Source organism: Parambassis ranga, chromosome 5, assembly GCF_900634625.1.
Source record: "Parambassis ranga chromosome 5, fParRan2.1, whole genome shotgun sequence".
NCBI classification, from domain to species: domain Eukaryota; kingdom Metazoa; phylum Chordata; class Actinopteri; family Ambassidae; genus Parambassis; species Parambassis ranga.
The window spans coordinates 23,986,179-24,004,263 of NC_041026.1; the positions used below are offsets into that span (position 1 = coordinate 23,986,179).

At 40.9% G+C, this 18,085-nt stretch overlaps 1 protein-coding gene across 5 annotated transcripts in view; it reads left to right on the plus strand.

The window, feature by feature from the left end:
* sema3fb (sema domain, immunoglobulin domain (Ig), short basic domain, secreted, (semaphorin) 3Fb) overlaps positions 1 to 17,203 on the plus strand; it is a 54,784-nt gene extending 37,581 nt beyond the window's left edge. For 3 of the 5 annotated variants that reach the window (XM_028405638.1, XM_028405637.1, XM_028405641.1), the window contains 13 exons: positions 1,496 to 1,589; positions 3,417 to 3,536; positions 3,756 to 3,895; positions 4,995 to 5,109; positions 10,000 to 10,069; positions 10,156 to 10,300; positions 10,443 to 10,665; positions 11,652 to 11,740; positions 11,865 to 11,906; positions 12,629 to 12,786; positions 13,080 to 13,162; positions 13,444 to 13,577; positions 14,717 to 17,203. In XM_028405638.1, coding sequence (XP_028261439.1) covers positions 1,496 to 1,589; positions 3,417 to 3,536; positions 3,756 to 3,895; positions 4,995 to 5,109; positions 10,000 to 10,069; positions 10,156 to 10,300; positions 10,443 to 10,665; positions 11,652 to 11,740; positions 11,865 to 11,906; positions 12,629 to 12,786; positions 13,080 to 13,162; positions 13,444 to 13,577; positions 14,717 to 15,169 — 1,866 coding nt within the window. In that variant the 3' untranslated portion in view covers positions 15,170 to 17,203. The remainder of the gene's footprint in view (positions 1 to 1,495; positions 1,590 to 3,416; positions 3,537 to 3,755; positions 3,896 to 4,994; positions 5,110 to 9,999; positions 10,070 to 10,155; positions 10,301 to 10,442; positions 10,666 to 11,651; positions 11,741 to 11,864; positions 11,907 to 12,628; positions 12,787 to 13,079; positions 13,163 to 13,443; positions 13,578 to 14,716) is intronic. The other 2 variants (XM_028405639.1, XM_028405642.1) reach the window with 1 other exon arrangement.
* Positions 17,204 to 18,085: the final 882 nt, after the last annotated feature.

Sequence of the window (18,085 nt, forward strand, 5' to 3'; positions counted from 1 at the left end):
TTGGCATGCGTCTTTTTCAGTCCGTGCACCATCTTGATGTTTTTGTGTAACTTGTTAATTTAATTTCATGTCTTTTTTTTTATTCTCACATGTCTCATTCATATTCTTCTCAGTCTCGTTGTGTGAGCATCCCTTATTTGTCATTGTCCTTTTGGTGCTTTGTGTGTGCTAAATGCCACGTTTTGCATGAAAAACAAGGTTATTAATTGGAGACAGCTTATCAGGCTGCTAAAAAAGAATTACCAGATTCACATTTAATTAAACAAGCCCATGTCCATGACATATTCATCTTTATTTAGCATATCTACACTGATTACAGGCAGACATTCAAATCATTCATCTGGGTGTCCCACTTGTCGGTTCTGTACCCTACTGTGTCCTCCACCTTCTGTAGGAATGTGGTACCGGCTCTCCCACAGAGGCAGCAGGACTAGTCAGCATCTGACCCACTCCCACAGCAGGCTTTGTTAGCCCAGAGCAAACACCAGCCATCTGTAGCCAACTAGCTATGCAGCAAAGGAAATAAAAGAGCTGCATACTTGAACATGTCCTCACTGTTTGAGCTCTCCAAGCAGTTTTGAAGGACACTGGGGCTTTATGTGAAGTGGGACACTTTGAAAACATTTCAACTTTTTTTCTACAGTCGGATTATTCTTTTCTACATATGTTGCAACTTCTCTGAAGGGTCACATTTTATGGCAGGGTTGTAAAAACACATTCAGGGCACAGTTTCCCTCTGGTACACATAAATGTTTGTGACCTTCCTTTTTTTCACACGTCACTGTCTGGCATGGCTTCGAGTGAGCTGCCAGCACCTTCTTATTTGCACAAGTGGTGATTTTAATCAAATATGAGTAGGGAATTGCAAAGCAGTGCATGTTATGATCCAGTCAAGTGAGTTTGGCACAGTGCCGTAGTTTCTCCACTGCTCTGGTGCTGATGGACAGTGACAGAGATGTCTCCGTCTCTGTCCCCGCCAGGAGTGAAAAGTGGGAATTGGGCATGCTGTGGACGTGATGCGGAGCTAGAGGACATGTCATTGCACGCTGCTGTTTCATTTTCCCAACTCTCATAGACACATTCCTGCCAATCACCTTTCAATGCTTGGGTGCTCAGATGCCAGGAGCAGTGAGCATCCATCATCCAGCCTCCATCCCAGGCTTGTTTTCACTGTGCTACAGTACAGGTGTCAGCAGTCGGCCTGCACACCCATAGGCACACAGAGGCTGAGAGATGTTTGGCATTCAGCTTATTCACCAAGAGAAGCAGTAAAGTGACATGGAGATGGATTAGAAATTCCTCACTTTTCCTGCATGTTTTTTTTTTCTGAATATATGCTCATTATTCTAATACTTCATCCCCTATCCCCCTATAGGTCCCACAGGAGTCAGAGGCAGCACATATGCTGCCTCATTTTCCCTACACAAGGGAATCGCAGTGACAAGATGAAGAATGCCTAATTTATTGCCATCTCCATATGATTTTTCCATTTCAGGAAGAAATCTTCCATTTGGAGCCGGGCAAAGTGGAATCTGGGAAGGGAAAGTGCTCCTATGACCCCAAGCTCAACAGTGTGTCAGCTTTGATCAGTGAGTATCATCTGGGTTTGGTCACATGAGGGCAGAGAGACGGGTGCAGTCCAGTCCGGTTCCTTATAACAACAGCAGTTTAATCTCATATGGAATCTTTTATCTCCTTTGTCTTTAAAAGGCATTCTTTCCGATGGCAGTTTATGTTTTTGACGTATTTTGTTAACAATGTTTATCATCTGCAATTCCTAGAAGGTTAAGCCAAGTGTCAGTATGTATTCAGTGCCTGTTTCCCACAGTGAGAGGCTTAGCCTACTGAACCTAATCATTAAATCCTAAGGAATTTTTCCTTGTTAGGGTGGAGAAGGGCACAATAATATGAGCCTGTTAATATGTGAATCCTCCACATGGGAATTAGTGGCTTTAAATTAAAATACTTTTAGATTACATTTAGATTAAAAGTAGATTTTTACTATACAAAACCTAAAAGTGTTGTGGTAAATTTGGGATCAAGACTGATTTGTGTTATAATGTGTGATTAATGTCTCAGAGAAAGTCAATGGACCAAAACATATAACAGATGGTTATGTTTATTTTAGTTTTATTTGGTTCCCAATCATCAAAAATAGGTAATATGTAGATACTGTCTATCTTATCTTAGGTTTTAACACGTGAAGACAGTGTCCGCTGTCCCATCGCCCAAGGTCACTGTCATGTCCAGACCACACAGTTGCCACCAGTGAAAGCCGATCTTCTCTCTGTGGGTGTAAATCACTGGCGCTGCTTTCCCACATTAGCACAGTGCCAGCTGACCAGTATGGAACCCGTGCTGTCATCCAAGATGGATTTACCTCCCACTTCCACCAGTTAGCATCATACAAGAGACACTGTTGTATAAGGATTAAGAGCCCCGCACCACAACAATAGATGTACCATTGACTGCTGACTGCTTAGCTCCCCGCCACATTAGACATCCTATCATCCGTGGACATTTTAATGATCTATCATCAATCTCCCTGTAGCTCTGCTGGGGACCATGACATTGAACATAATGGTAGTGGAACAGTGTTTCTTGTTCCCACTGTCTCCATCTCTAAGAGCTTTGACAGTCACACCTGCTCTCCAGTGGGGCCCGTACAGCAGCTGGAGCACCAGCACCTTACCTTCCTGTTCTTTAACAAGGCTGTTGTGTACATTTGTCAGTGTGCACACATGGATGTGCTCATGTTCTTTGTGTTTATGGAGTGTGCAGGGAGGCTGTTTCGGAAAGTTTGCGGCCTGTTTTTCTTTCTTTTCTTTATGTGCGAATTTATTAATGATTTCCAATGACATTTCCAAGAACAATGCCATTTGGCGTTCACTGCAGTCTATGCTGGGAAACGATACGCAATACATATTTATTTGATATTACTATGGAAAATATATTGTTTTAATATACTGTAGTTACCTGGAGATATTAATATCCATTTATTTGTACTATTTAAACATTAATGCAAAAGATTGACAAGTAAATATGGACTGTTTTTGACATTGGGTCAATTCCAGTATCATCTGTCTCATGTAACTCTCACATACAACACCCACAAATACACCCTAAAACAAACATGTTGTGAAAGTTGTATTGTAATACGGCGGTCAGGAAGAAATGCCTGCATTAGTAAGTAAATTATAAGGAAAGTGTGGGACCAGTAAGGTGTGCTACCTTGTTTTTCCCTTGTGTTTACATAAATGAGATTGTTGCTGCCGTATTATAGAATGAAGAGCCTTGAGATGGTTCTAAATATACTTTTTTGAAATGAAAGTCTTTGTTTTGTGCCAAGGGTGGTGCTGGAATAATGTCAGAGTCAAGGAATTTCACTGAACTGGACTGTTTACTCTCTTTCTCAGATGGTGAACTGTATGCTGGGGTCTATGTTGACTTTATGGGAACAGACTCAGCCATTTTCCGTACTTTGGGGACAAAGACTGCCATGCGAACAGATCAGTACAACTCCAGATGGTTGAATGGTAATGATCCTATTTAGCCCGTAAATGATACATCACTTTTTTGCACGACTTCTCAAAATACAATCCAGGCAAGGTCACAAATAAAGCTGAAATCTAAAGATTATGGTCTTTGCATATGTTTAGAATCACTCAGCATATGATAAACAGGAAACACTGAAAGTTTATAAAAGACTTTAACCACATGTTTCCTAAACATCTTACCATCTCTCCCCCACACAGACCCCACTTTCATCCACGTCCATCTCATCCCAGACAGCGCAGAGAGAAATGACGACAAGTTGTATTTCTTCTTCCGGGAGAAGTCCTCTGAGATGGGGCAGACTCCTGTGACCCAGTCCCGCATCGGACGCATCTGCCTGGTGAGTACACAGTGAGGGGTGTGTTTGCTTTGGCATGCAATCATAATGAAAAGAAAACCTGCAGCATCAATACAAAAAGGCTGGAGTCTCCTGAGGCGAATCACCCGCTGTGTTTGAATGTTTACGGGCTCAGGACCAGTATTTGGCTAACGCTAACATGCTGGAATCCACATGTGTCTTTAACCTACCTGTCTACAATGCATCCCTCTGTTGGTGAGATTGACCTCTGACCCCTGACCCAGTCGTCTCCTGGCCTCTTCTCCCTGGTAGTCCTAAAACACTTAAAGCTTTTAGTGTAGATACCTTAAAAAGTCCTGCTTCCCAGAAACAGAAGTGAACTGAGCCGTAACCACAAATGACAACAAATGCCTTCACAAAGTGTGTGTGTGGTATCATTCTGAGCTGATTGCGTGCATACATCAGAGTGCATGCGTTTCCCTTACAGGTCTGCGTGCATAGCAGTGGTGATTTGAGAGTGGATATGAGTGAGAAAATGTGGTGTACGTGTGCTTGTTCCCTCAGCTGTTCACCGTTGTATTTATTTGAGAGGGTCAGGCACTGACCTGGCACACAAACACTCATCCCCCTCTCAGTGGGCTCTGCCATGGCCTCCAGAGACCCGGTCCTGTCATTCTCACCTCGCCACACATCTGGATGCTTTTACTGCTGCTCTTTAGACGCTGCACACCACCAAAAAATACACTCACTGTAATTACACTGGAAAATTATGAAAACAGTTCAACTTCCAAAAGAATGTGACTATTGCTTTAATAAAGGAATTAATACATGAGATTTTTCCTCATCACATTCTCCAAACAGAGAAGTACATACTGGTCTCAGTTCTTCCTTACTGGGATGGATTCTGGCCTCACTCCACCACAGATGGAAGAGTCTAAATAGGAGGAGACAGTGTTTACCAAACCCCCCACCACCTCCACCCACCCCACCCCCCTTGTTAGCTTTCTGGCTTTGCTAACCAACATGTACTGTATTTTGTGTGTGTGGGTGGGTGGGAGGCTCCAACTGGGTTTGTTTTCAGTAGGGAAGATGCAATTGCGATTTTTTTTTTAAATCCACTCTATCTCAAACAAAAAAACAGAATGACGATGGGGGCCACTGCTGTCTGGTCAACAAGTGGAGCACCTTTCTGAAGGCTAGGCTCATCTGCTCGGTGCCCGGGGCGGATGGCATGGAGACGCACTTTGACGAACTCAGTGAGTACAAACTGAGGTTCCTTCCACAGTTTTTAATTGATGTGGTACTGTATAGGTTACTCAGTGGGGGTGGGGTGGGGGTTTATAGGCTTCCATGTCGATCAATCATGCCGCCAGTGCAGTGATGCCTTTTCTGTGGGTGGTGCACCGCTGTTAGATATTACACATCTAAAGCTGCATTTTTTTAATCAATCAGTCTGCAGATTCTATCCCCCTTTCAGATAGAGATTGTTTGATTTTATTTTTGTGTTTTATTTGTAGTTTGTAGTTTGCTTTTGATAATATTTGTGGTATGGACATGAAATGTTCATAATAGTATCCAAGCATCTGTGCAGACACAAGACCTGGTTACCATGGCAACACTTCAGGTGGTATATCTAGGTTTCTGCATCTAGAATCACTTGTTTACAGGCAAAGACAATAACCAGGGAAATGTTATTATAATCAAGATACATCATACTGAGCCACCAAAAACAGCCAGCTGGTCCATGGCAGGGCAGCTGAAAAGCCTCAGCTGCAGGCAGCACTCAAACTACCAAAATCTCCAAATAATCTTTCATATTCTTAATTAAGTTATCATCAAATCATCTAATTTAATCATCTAATCTATTAATATCTATGTATATATAGTATATATTATTTTATTAATTTGTCTTCTTTATATATTTAGAATAGCCTAAAATGTGTTAATATTAAACATAACATCATTGACACAAAGCACTTAAACAGATATTTTAAACATAGATATATAATGGTTTCACAAAAGAGCACTACCAATAAATCCTTAGAAAAGATCTTTTGTTACATTTTTTTTTTAATTTAACACTGTATCTTTGCTTTGTGCAGTTAATCATTTTGACAGTGGGTATTGAATGTCAAAGAGAAAAATGACATGTCTGGATTTATATCAGACATATTCATTTCATCAGGTTTCATGTATGATCACATCTGAAATATTAAGTTGAAAGTCTAGTGCAACAACTGCCAAGAGTCTGCAACACACACACACTGAGCTGAGTCCTGGACATGTACAGCAGCCCACTCTCATCATATGGCCCATACACCGTGGTATAATGTGAACACACTTAATCCCACCACTGCGGTAGTCATTTTCTTTCAAGATGTCTTAAACAAACGTGTTTGTGTGTGAGTGTGTGTGTACAGAGGCGGGCTGATGGTGATCAGATCACCAGGCAGGAATGTCTGTGACTGTGAGACTGTTAGACTTTCCAAGGGGGAAGCTCTTTGTCTTTCTGGTTTAAAATAGTGATAGAAGACTGATGCGTGAGGCTGCTGCTGCTCTTAAACTAATCTGAAGAATGAAAAGTGCTGTGCTGTGATCGTTTTTTGTCCCTTTATCTCACTGACACATTCCTTGCTTTTATCTCCACCTGCCTATAGTTCTAAAAGCGGTGACATTTATTTAATCCCTTTTAACAGCTGCAAAAGTGACATATAATTAAGGAGATGGTGGTTGAGAGTGAGAGTGGGACTGGGCTGGCGTTGCCTCTACAAACGAGACTTCTGTCTTTACTGGTTAGGTCATTGTTGACACAGACAGCGTGCGGCACAGAGTGGTTGGAGAGCTGTAAGCGTTTGGCACTGATGATGAATTTTAGGATATTGCTTGAATAAGGCTGTAAATGTGTAGTGGAACATGTTGGTGAATGAACAAGGACAGGCATGCCCAGAGAGGAGGAAAGACTACACATGTCAGATTATAAATCAGCCATTCCTGCCAAGGACTCCTAGAGGGGACAGTAAATGGGATATGATTGAGTTTCATGCTAATGGCCTCACATTTACAGTCTAGTTTGTATGTTTATAAAGCTCTCTCACTGGAGAGTTTGTCTTTACAGAGCAAAGTGGAGATTTCAGGATTTCACAAGCATAATAGGTTTTTTTAACTGCTGCACTCAAAATGTAGGCCAGAGAGTTAGATTAGAATAACATCATAGTCCATCAAATATGAAGCTACACACAGTGTCAGGTTAGGTTAAATAATAGAGCAGAAAAAACAGCTACCATGTCTCTGTCCAAAGGTCACGAAACCTACCTACATGTGTGTGATAAGTTTTTACAACCAGCTGTCAACAGGTGTATGCACTGAATGGCATTTTTAACCACAGATAAAGAAGAATTATATGTTTGTAGATATTAGTTTGAGCCTTAGTTGACTAGTTTAATCCTCATATAGGATTTATACAGCACCCAAAGCAGCAAAAGAGTGATTAGCATTTTGTAATCAAGTTCCTGTTACACACATAAATAAATGTGTTTAGGTGAATTTTTTTCACAAGTTTGTTTCACAAAATTTGTCCAATGGTCCAGCCATTACAGTATGGAATGGGATCCAGTTATAAATTGACAGGCTGTTTAGGCTACTGTAATCTGTTATTTGAGGGGTGGGTTCAATCATCTAATCTGAATGAAAAAAGCCAATAAGCATGACAAAGCATCTACATATTAGTATTATACATTACAGATGAAGGAACAGAGATTCAGCTGACTGCTAGCTGTTGACAGCAGGAAACGGCTAATATCACCACAGATATAAAAAGGAGATTCTCATCTATCTATCTTGGCAATGAAAAAGCAGCATAATTCCAATATTGCACATGCATACAGTACAGTAGGCTAGTCACATGATCCTGTGATAAGAAAGTGCTTTAGACATTTTTACACCACACAGTTATTGTTGCAAGACAGGACACGTTTTTCTGAGCCATACTTTGACAGACACTTTAACTTCCACACATTCTATAAGAGCTTGAATAAAATGACGATTCACATGATTTCTCATGCGTTTGTTGAAATGTCTGGAACAGCCGTGGGAGTCTTTTGTAGAAATACATTTTAGGCACAGCACGTCTGACACCTGAGTTTTTACAGTTGGAATATGTAACATTAAACTTGTATCTAAATGACACACAGTGATTTAAGGCAGTGTTACAGTACTTTCTCATTCACTAACATACAACAACAGTATGGCGCTCCTTTATAATAGGTTACATAAAGTTATCTAGATGAGAAAGCAACAAAAACAAGTCAAACCGGCCATTTCAAAACTCAAACACTGACCAAGCAGAAAATGAAATAGGTTTCAGGAAATGAAGCGTAGCCTACTGTGTGGTAGCTGAGCTTTTATTGCCATACAAACATAGGAAAGATGGTTGTGGAATCTGGATCCTTTCCTGGTTAATGCATATGATCCCCTGGAGCAAAATCATCACTGCCCTGTCAGGACAACCTTTATTACAAATCACACAGCACTTTTTTTTCTTGATCTGTTTTAGTGACTGTATGAGCTTTGTTACCTCTCTCTTGGCCTCAGAGTATCTTGACTGTATTTGCGCACACTTTCGTGCAAATTGCTTATTTCTGCAGTACACCAGCTGTATGTCATGACAAGGATCATATGTTGTGTGACACCCATGGCAGCCCGGCATGCTGCAGTCATGCTAACCCATGACTGTTCCACTGCTCTGGCTTGTGCAGCTGTGGATGGCATTGTGGTGTACGTATGCATGGCTGATTGTGGAGTAGAAAGAGCCTGCGCTCTCTGAGTGGTATCCTTTTCTCCAGAGGAGTCCCCAGAGGAAGGCTTGACTGTGAAGTCTCCCTAAAGTGAACACGACCAGACTAAGACAATGCTCACACCATCTATGTATCTTTCTATCTACACAGCAGCCTGACAGCTAATTTCTCATGCTGGTCTATACGGGACTGAGCACATAAATCCTAATTGGTATACTTACTCTTTTTCAGCATCTGATGTGTTCACCTTCTGTTTCCACACATTTTCCAAGCTCTAATAGTCATATTTTTAGCTTTTCTCCCACCATCTCTCACTTCTTGACTTTCTCACTGATTGCATTTTCACTCCTGATCATTTCCCTCTGCAAGTAGGTTGGGAGCATATTCTGTGTTACACACTGAAGCCCTTGTCCTATTGTAAACAGGGACCATGTCTGTAGGGACGAGTATTTAGGTCAGGTACTAAACAGCACAAAGACTTATCACCCATCATGTATTTAGCTCTTCTTTATTTGTGGGGCAACAACAGTATCAACAGTAGGACAAATACATGAGTGTTCATGATTTAAAGACCTTGAGAATTGGCTTAAAAGTTTATGATGCAGTCCTCCTATGGGAGAGAGGAGATATTTCCTTTCCCTCCAAGTGGAAGACATGAACTATGGATACAGGATGAGGAGAATCTCTGCACATCATGTTTGAATTTTCTGGGAAACCTCAGGTGCTTTCACAATCATGTTGCTCTAGTCTAGACTGTAAAGAAGCAAACTGCCCAGCTTGGGAATATCTGAATGCTTCTTTTGTGCGGTTAGGTAAGGGGTTGTTAAATCAGTCATATTAAGATATTTTTACTGTCACAGCACCTTACACATGCAATGTGATTTATTAGCAGCAGCATTAGTTTTGTGTATTTACATTGCTGAGTGTTATATATGGATATATAATTATGTATATTATATATAGTGACTGAGTGCAGAAGATATACTTTCAGTTTATTTGGAAAAATGGCCAAGATTATTCACCTAATCTTGCTTTTTTATTATATATATTATTTTCATATTTTCATGATCTGACCTTTATTTTTTTGTTCACATTTGGATTTCAGGGACTTACAAAAGCATTAAAACACAACACAAAATCCCACTATCCTTATTATCTAGATCCAGCAGCGGTACCATGTGTTCATCTTTGTTGTGTATCAGTCTTTTCAGGGTTGTGTAGCCTCTCAGACTAAGAGTGGGTGGATTGACTGCAAACTGTGTAAATATTAGTAAAGAAGAGTGCTTGTGCTGTGGACCGTGATCTTTCTTTCAGTCATTCTCTTTACATTGACCTGACTTTTCTCTCTCACAGGAGATGTTTACATACAGCCAACACAGGATATAAAAAATCCTGTGATATATGGAGTCTTCTCTGTCTCTGGGTTAGTGAACTATAACACATACAGTACATGTGTGTGTTCATTTGTGAGATGAATTAACCATCTTTTTCTTTACTTTTTCTCCATAGCTCTGTGTTTAAAGGCTCAGCGGTTTGCGTGTACTCTATGGCCGACATCCGCATGGTCTTCAATGGACCCTTTGCCCACAAAGAGGGTCCTAATTACCAGTGGGTGGCCTACACTGGGAAGATCCCCTACCCTCGACCCGGCACGGTGAGCCTCACCCCACACTGACCCCACACACGAATCCCACTGCAAGCTGGCATAAGAGGGACTTCTCTCTAACTCAAATATAAACCATCTGAACAAGTCAACTTTTTATTTAATAATTTTTTAATGGATGTTTCTGTCCCAGTGCCCCGGAGGTACATTCACCCCCAACATGAAGTCCACTAAAGACTATCCAGATGAAGTGATTAACTTCATGAGGAATCACCCTGCCATGCACAATGCCGTGTACCCAGTACACAAGCGCCCCCTAGTGGTTCGGACTAACGTGGACTATGAGTTCACCACCATTACAGTGGACCAGGTGACGGCTGCAGATGGCAACTATGAAGTGCTTTTCTTAGGCACTGGTGAGTTTTGTCAACTTTTTTGTCTCTTTTTTAACTATGAAGTCTGAACCCATGAACCCTTTCAGAGATCAGTCAGAATGCTGAATGACAGTGTCAGTGGGAAGTTGAATAATGGTAAGCAGAATCCCCCCATGGAAATAAATCCCATGTAAGTGGAGGGCTTGTCTCCCCTGCAATCATTTATCATTAAGAGAAAAGCATTCTTGTCTTTTGTGCTAAAGTGGAAATTTAACCAATCAAAGGGTTTTGTACCTCGCTCTCTTCACATGAAGTAAACAACAGGAGATTTGTACCTGGAGGGCAGGGGTGGATCAGCAGCAGGGGGGAGAGAGAAGAAACAGAGAAGGGGGCAGGAGAGCTATAGTTTGCACGCCTGTCACCTCAGTCTTGGTGTAAGAAAGATTATCTGTTTGTCTGCATGTGTAGAAACTTTAATGAGGCCCCTGTGTGACAGCCACCACCGCACAGTATGCTGCCCTTACATGTAGCGTATGACGCCTCTTAACCAGCTCCTTTGTTCATCCATTCATTATGGGGTGGAGACTAATGGGCTTGTGTGCGATAGCGGGTCACTGTAGAGGAATGTGTGTCCTTTCAGCCGCTGTCAGGGGCAGCCATTCAGCCCTGCAACAATACAGAAGTCATAATAAATCTCAGGTATCCTGCACACAGGAACTCACACACATGGCAGAGGGTAGGCCAGAGAATGTCTTATGGCATCCAAATGAATAGGTCAAATAAGAAATGACAGAAAAGGTTTGTCATGGTGGCGGCAGTGAGCACACCAAGCTTCACATCACGGAGTAAAGGTTAACTGGAAGAGAACCACATGAGTGAGATGAAGAGTGCAGTCTAGCCTGTTGATATGAGGATTAGCCCTTGTTGGAGGCTGCTGAGAGAATAAAATGGGAATCTAAGGGGCTGGTGACAGGCGTAGTGGTGAGGGGCTGCAGGTGTGTCTGACAGGTGTGTGTTGTGGTCTGCAGACAAGGGGACGGTTCAGAAAGTCATCGTGCTGCCCAGAGATGATCTGCAGACTGAGGAGCTGGTCCTGGAGGAGGTTGAAGTTTTCAAGGTCAGCTTTTATTACTCTCTTTTTGTCTTCCATTCACCGCCACCTCCATAATACATTTTTATTATCCTAGTCAGTTATAAAGATTAAATACTGTGCTTTAAAAATATTATTTTTTTCTATCAAGGTCCCTACTCCTATAACAACAATGAAGATCTCATCCAAAAGGGTAAGCGTGTCTTCTTAACCTTTGCTCGCATAAAGAGAAAAGAAATGAATGATGCCTTTTAGAAAAGTCATACACTATGTGCACACAGCTGTTGCTTCCTTTTTCATAATTCATAGAAGAAACAATGAAGAAAGAAATATGGAAAAAACATTAAACATTAAATGTCTTCTTTCAAAGTGATTAAAATACTTGGCCTCCTCCACATGTTGTGACATCATTCTGCAGACAGAGTGTAGGTTACACACAGCCTGCCAGATTGATGAATCATAAACAGCTGATCATAAAATGATGATGGCAAGGTGAGCTCACTGTTCTCCCAGATGATCCGAGCCGACTGCCGTTTCAGTGCCATTTCAGTGACATTTTATACCTATCTCATTACATTCATCTGGGTTTGTCAAGTCTGAAACAAATAATGGCCATAAAATGAATTTTACTAAATGTAAATTAAATGAAACATAAATAAGTGAATAAGTATTGCCTACTTGTAAGTGGTCATCACTAAATCGAATATTCATACTTTTTTCATACTGATTTTCTAGTAATACATCTATAGTAGATTCTCATGTTAGATATCAGTCTTGTTACCTGTGTCTATCGCCAGCTCCGAACAATGTGTGTTGCATTTTGTCATTTCTATGACTTGCTGCTACTGCAATATGCTCTGCTCAAACTTTTGTCCACCATTGTCCTTACCACCGTTTCCTCTTTTCTTTCAACAGCAACAGCTGTATGTGTCATCTGCAGTAGGACTGACCCAGCTGGCTCTTCACCGCTGTGATGTGTACGGTGAGGCCTGCGCTGACTGCTGTCTGGCCAGAGATCCTTACTGTGCCTGGGATGGTAAATCCTGCTCCCGTTACTCGGCTTCACAGAAGAGGTGAGCACAACAGCAGTGTTAGCATGAGCTACGCTAACTTCATGACTAACTGACTGACTCAAATGGTTAAAAGACTGCCTGGATGGCTGAATGGCTGTTTTGGGCATTTTTAATCTGTTATGTTCATCATAGTCTCTGGGGGAGGTTAAACACACTAATAAATTATACACTGGTGGTGGTTTGTGGTTGGGTCAATTTGTTTTGAACTCTATAATGGCTTTACATATTGTTGAATGGCTTTGAATGGCTTGCGGTTGCTTTATGATGTTTTCTCTCCTTATTCGGCAATACTGGTCTGACCCATTTAGACGTAGCCGGAGGCAAGACGTCAAGTATGGGAACCCCATTCGCCAGTGCAGAGGCTTCAACTCAAATGGTAAGACATGGGTTCCACAGCCTCAGAGATTCAATATATATTTATAATATAAATAATATATTTATTAATACGATATGATATATTTTTTCTGCTCCAAACGGTTCAAGGTGCTTGTTGTGTGAGCTGTAAAGCCTGTATTCTAGCAGGTTTATGGTAATCTGAGAGGGAAAAAAAAGGTCTTTGATTTGCCACAACTGAGATTTTGGTTCTATAGAGCTCATGGTAATGAGTGTTTTTGTTGCCATGGAAATCACCCTCTCTTCTCTCTCTGTGCCCTGCAGCCAATAAGAACACTCTGGAGATGGTGCAGTATGGGGTGGAGGGAAGCAGTACCTTCCTGGAGTGTCAGGCACGCTCTCCACATGCTGTCATCAAATGGCATCTGCAGAGGGATAACAGCGACCGCAGGAAAGAGGTTAGCCTCCTCAAAGTTTCTGCTTATATAAGCATATTATCTGCAAAGTTATCCAATATAAAATGCAACATAAACTTCCTAAAAATCTGGATTGACTAGGATCTTCCTGTCATGGATTAGTAACAGATGAGTATTTCCACAAAGGATTTCTTTTGGAAACATCCACTGCTGTATTTCATTTTATTTTGTTACTTTGTTGTCATGGAGAGGCACAGATTTATGTGCATGATGACACTTTTAAAAAATAACTCTGCTGTTATTTCTTCTTGATTATCTGTTAACATCCAGGCTCTGATTGAATGATGCCTGGTTTCTCAGACTGTCCTCAGGCCCAGGGGAAGGACACAGAAAGGGGAGCTGTGAAAAAGCCCTTTGCTGTGATATATAACCCCAAGCACTAGTTAAAGTTTTATTGTGAAGCTATGTAATGTTGTTGCCTCTCTGCTATTGACTATTCTCTTGGATGGTTTCTATTCCCACAAGCAGACTGACTTCTCTGCTGCCTGGTGTCTCTGACACTGAGCATAAACTGTCATCACCTAATCAGTTTTCTGGGTGTAGCTTCAGCAAGGTCTATTTACAACCATTTGTTATCTGTTCTGGCTGGACTTTACTTCATGAACAGGATTGACAATATACAGGAATCCAAGGTTCAAGCACACTTGAGTAGGATATCCGGTGAATGGTTGAAATAAAAATACTGCACAGGACACACTCAGGTTTAAATGATTTGTTAGAACATTACCATTATTACAAGGTATCTGGGGTGTTTTTAGGCTTGTTTTTTCTCCTAGGAAAGGTTGCACATCCCTCCAACTTTTAAATTATGAGTACATACGTACATTTCCAGACCTGCTGTGAAACTGTTCACATTACATATAATACCTACATATCTTTTTAATCTAAAACCTGGCAACCACAATGTAATATGTATTATTTTTACACCAGATTAAAATATTGTGGAAAATCTAATGCTGAAAAGGAAACATTTGTTTATTATATTTGTATTTATATTTGTATATTTGTATTTTTGTTTATTATATTTGTTTATACCCACTTATATATTCGATGACAAAAGAAAACACTTCTCAGCTCATCACACTGTGGGATGCTCATGAGCAGTTTTTCTTTCCCTGCAGATGCGTTCTGATGGTCGAATTATGAAGACAGAACAAGGTTTGCTCCTGAGGTCTCTGCAGCTCTCTGACTCTGGCATGTACCAATGCACGGCCACGGAGAAGAACTTCAAACACACCCTGGTCAAGCTGCAGCTGGTGGTGCTATCAGGCCGTGCCGTCAACAACGCACTGGTGGAAGGCGGTGCAGGTCTGGTCCCATCATCACTCCACTCCAGCAGCACCCAGTGGACCCCGAGCGCAGGCCAGTACAAGGACCTGCTGACCATTCTGAGCCAGCCAGAGATGAGCCTGATCAATCAGTACTGCCAGGACTACTGGCAGTTCGGAGACCCGCTAATGGGCGCCCTTAAGGCAAAAGAACTGAAAGAGCTCAAGGAGCAGAAGAAGCCCCGCAACCGCCGACATCATGGGGACAGGGAGGAGGATGAGGAGCAGGAGGAGGTAGAGACATGAGGAGCCTGTGTCTGAAACACCATGACCCTCCCCCATCTTTCCCCTCATCCCTGTGAAACCTGGGAGAGACTCAATAAGAGTAGCAACATGAAAAAAAATCCACATACTGGAAAAAAGCAAACTGAGAAAAAAAGAGGCTTACAAACGAAAAAACCCACATACATCCACTCAAACAGTAAGATATATGATACACAGTATTTATTGTAGGTTGTATATAGTATCATTCTGTGGATTTCTTTGTACTTATAGAAAAAACATGCTCTTTGTGTATAGGTACCTTTGGGGCAAATATTGTTGTTATTATTGATGTTGTTAATTTTATTGTTGCTGTTACTGTCATCACAAAACTCAAACATTATACGACCTGGGCGACTGTTCATAACATGTTATCAGGTGTGTAAGCTACAGGAAGCTCTCTGTAACAGGGAAAAGAGCTGTTGATAGGAGGTGACGGATCTCTGTGGTTTCTTGCTATCTCTGACTCGATGCCAGAACTCTTTTTATTTGTGGACACTCCAGGAACGCCTGTGATGCAAACTTCTCACCGACAGAGACTTTATTGCAAGGGGACCACTTTAAGAGGAAACTGGTGCTTGACCTTTGGTTTTTGTTTTTTTCTGTATTTTCTTCTTGATTGGGGGATTCATTGTAAAATACAGATGCACCACCAAGACACTTATCATGATTAAAGACAATTTACATTTGCTCAGCAAACAAATGACAAAATTCTACCCAACTCTGCAGCGTCTTCTGGCCATGAACTTGACGAGACAATAGACGAAGAAGCAAGCATCTGATCAGTTTTTCTATCAGGCAGGTTCTTTTCAAATGCAACTGAGACTGAGGTGCAATAAGGGTCACAGTTTTGCACAAAGGGCATTATTCTTTTTATTTCAAGGGACATTGGCTGGGGCCAAATGTGACAAGCACTTGGGCAAGGTGTAGTTATAAAAACAAATTCAGTTCACAGTGACACAGATGTGCCCAGATCAGGCAGAAGTTGTTAGCAGTTAGCAAGACATATTTTTGTTTATTTCCTCTTTGACATTCATGTGTGGAGAAAAAAAAAGCCCATATACACAACAGAGCCTTGTAACAATGTTGTGACACTAACCAAAATATTGAATATTGGGAAGCTGGCTTTCATTGTGTGCATGAACCTGTATTTGTATTGTAATTCTGATAAGATAGTGCGTGGTTGTTTTTTTGTTTTTGTTTTGTTTTCACCTCTGTGGTGTACAGTATGATCTGATGGACTTTCTCAGTTCAGCAAAAATGGGGAAAACAAATGCTTTAAAGATGCCTCCATTACAGGTAATCCCTGTATAAAGCATGACACATCTTTTCATTGACATTGACATAAATGTAAATTTTGTCAACGTATAAAGTAAAATTAACTTGCTTGTGTTTGGGTAGAACTTTACATGGGAAAACAACATTTAAGTGTAAACTGCTTTAATTACAAAAGGGGCTGTTCTATTGTTCATCCACTGTAAAAAAATATATACATATATTACAGCAGTTCTCCAAGAAGAAATATTAATGGTTAATTCATGTACAGAAATCTTTTGGGGCATTTATTTTCATATGATTCTAACATAAAGGGGCTTTCCTAGCCCCTTTAGCATGGATGCCTCTGAGAGCATGCATCTATAATTCATACCTATTCTGCTCCTCAATTTGGGATTTGTCTGCATTCCCAAGATTCAATCTTTCTCAAATCAGAGTCCCACAGTAAATCTAGTAACAAAAGGTTGTACAATTTCTTGGCATTTTTTTAAAGTGTGTCCTTATTTTTTGAGTTTGTTTTGTATTTTTACTTTTTGCATCATCAGACATTATGAAAATAGAAAAAAACAAAATGCACAGAGGTGATGTTACTGTAATGACTTGTGTAAATTACTCTTCCCTTTCCTTTCCATTGTTGTTGCCGACTAATAAATTAAAGCTCTATATTTTATAAGAATGGAATGCCCCACCCCCTTCATTGTCATTCGCTTGATGCTGGATGTTTTTCATGTTCTGCCCAGAACCCTCTGGATCCTTGGAATAAAGTTGTACCTGTTAAAAAAATATGTATGCACATTTTGTATAATATACATGCTTGCATTTGGGTCAAACTGCTGAAAGGTTAAACACATACAATGAAAGGCTATCTGGTCTGAGTATATATTTAGCGCCTTTACCTCCAGGCCTATAGATTATGCAAATTCTTTGTTCCATCAATTATTGTAGTCACGCTTGACTTCACGGTTCATTAACTCACATTTTAGCAGAGAGCAGCACTGGATAATCAATAACCTTATGAGCACGTCACAAGCTTGTTCATCAATACTACAGTCTCAGCAATGCTTGACATTCTGCTCCACCAGTACCACCGGATACTTCAGAAGTATCATACATCCAACCTAATCCCCATACCTTAAGGTGAAGTAAAGGCACTGGCAGTCAAAAGGCCCATTTTAGTTCTGGCTTTAACTGGAAAAGCTGGATTGTGTTGTGATGCTTCACTGAGCAGCACAGAACTGCTGTTTCTGTGTAAAGATCACCTTCATGCCTGTTTAGCGAGCAGTTGTTCTTTGTTGTTTCACCTTCCTCCTCCAAAAGTGTGAATGGATGTCTCTGTCCTTGTTCAGACTGTATGAAGGGATACCTCAGTGATTAATTACAATATATACCATAAGGACATTTGAATATTATTAGTAATATCTACAGTACATTTCTTACTATGACATAGACCCATCGATCTGCCACCCAGCAGGAAGAGAGCATCCTTCACCAGAAGTGTAGTGCACATAATCCTTTGATTGTTGTGTTTCTAACAAAGTGTATGGCTAAGGTTCACTATTTTTTCAGTGGCTCAGGAAACACTGAGATAATGGTCAAGATGACACATTACTTGAATGTGAATCACAA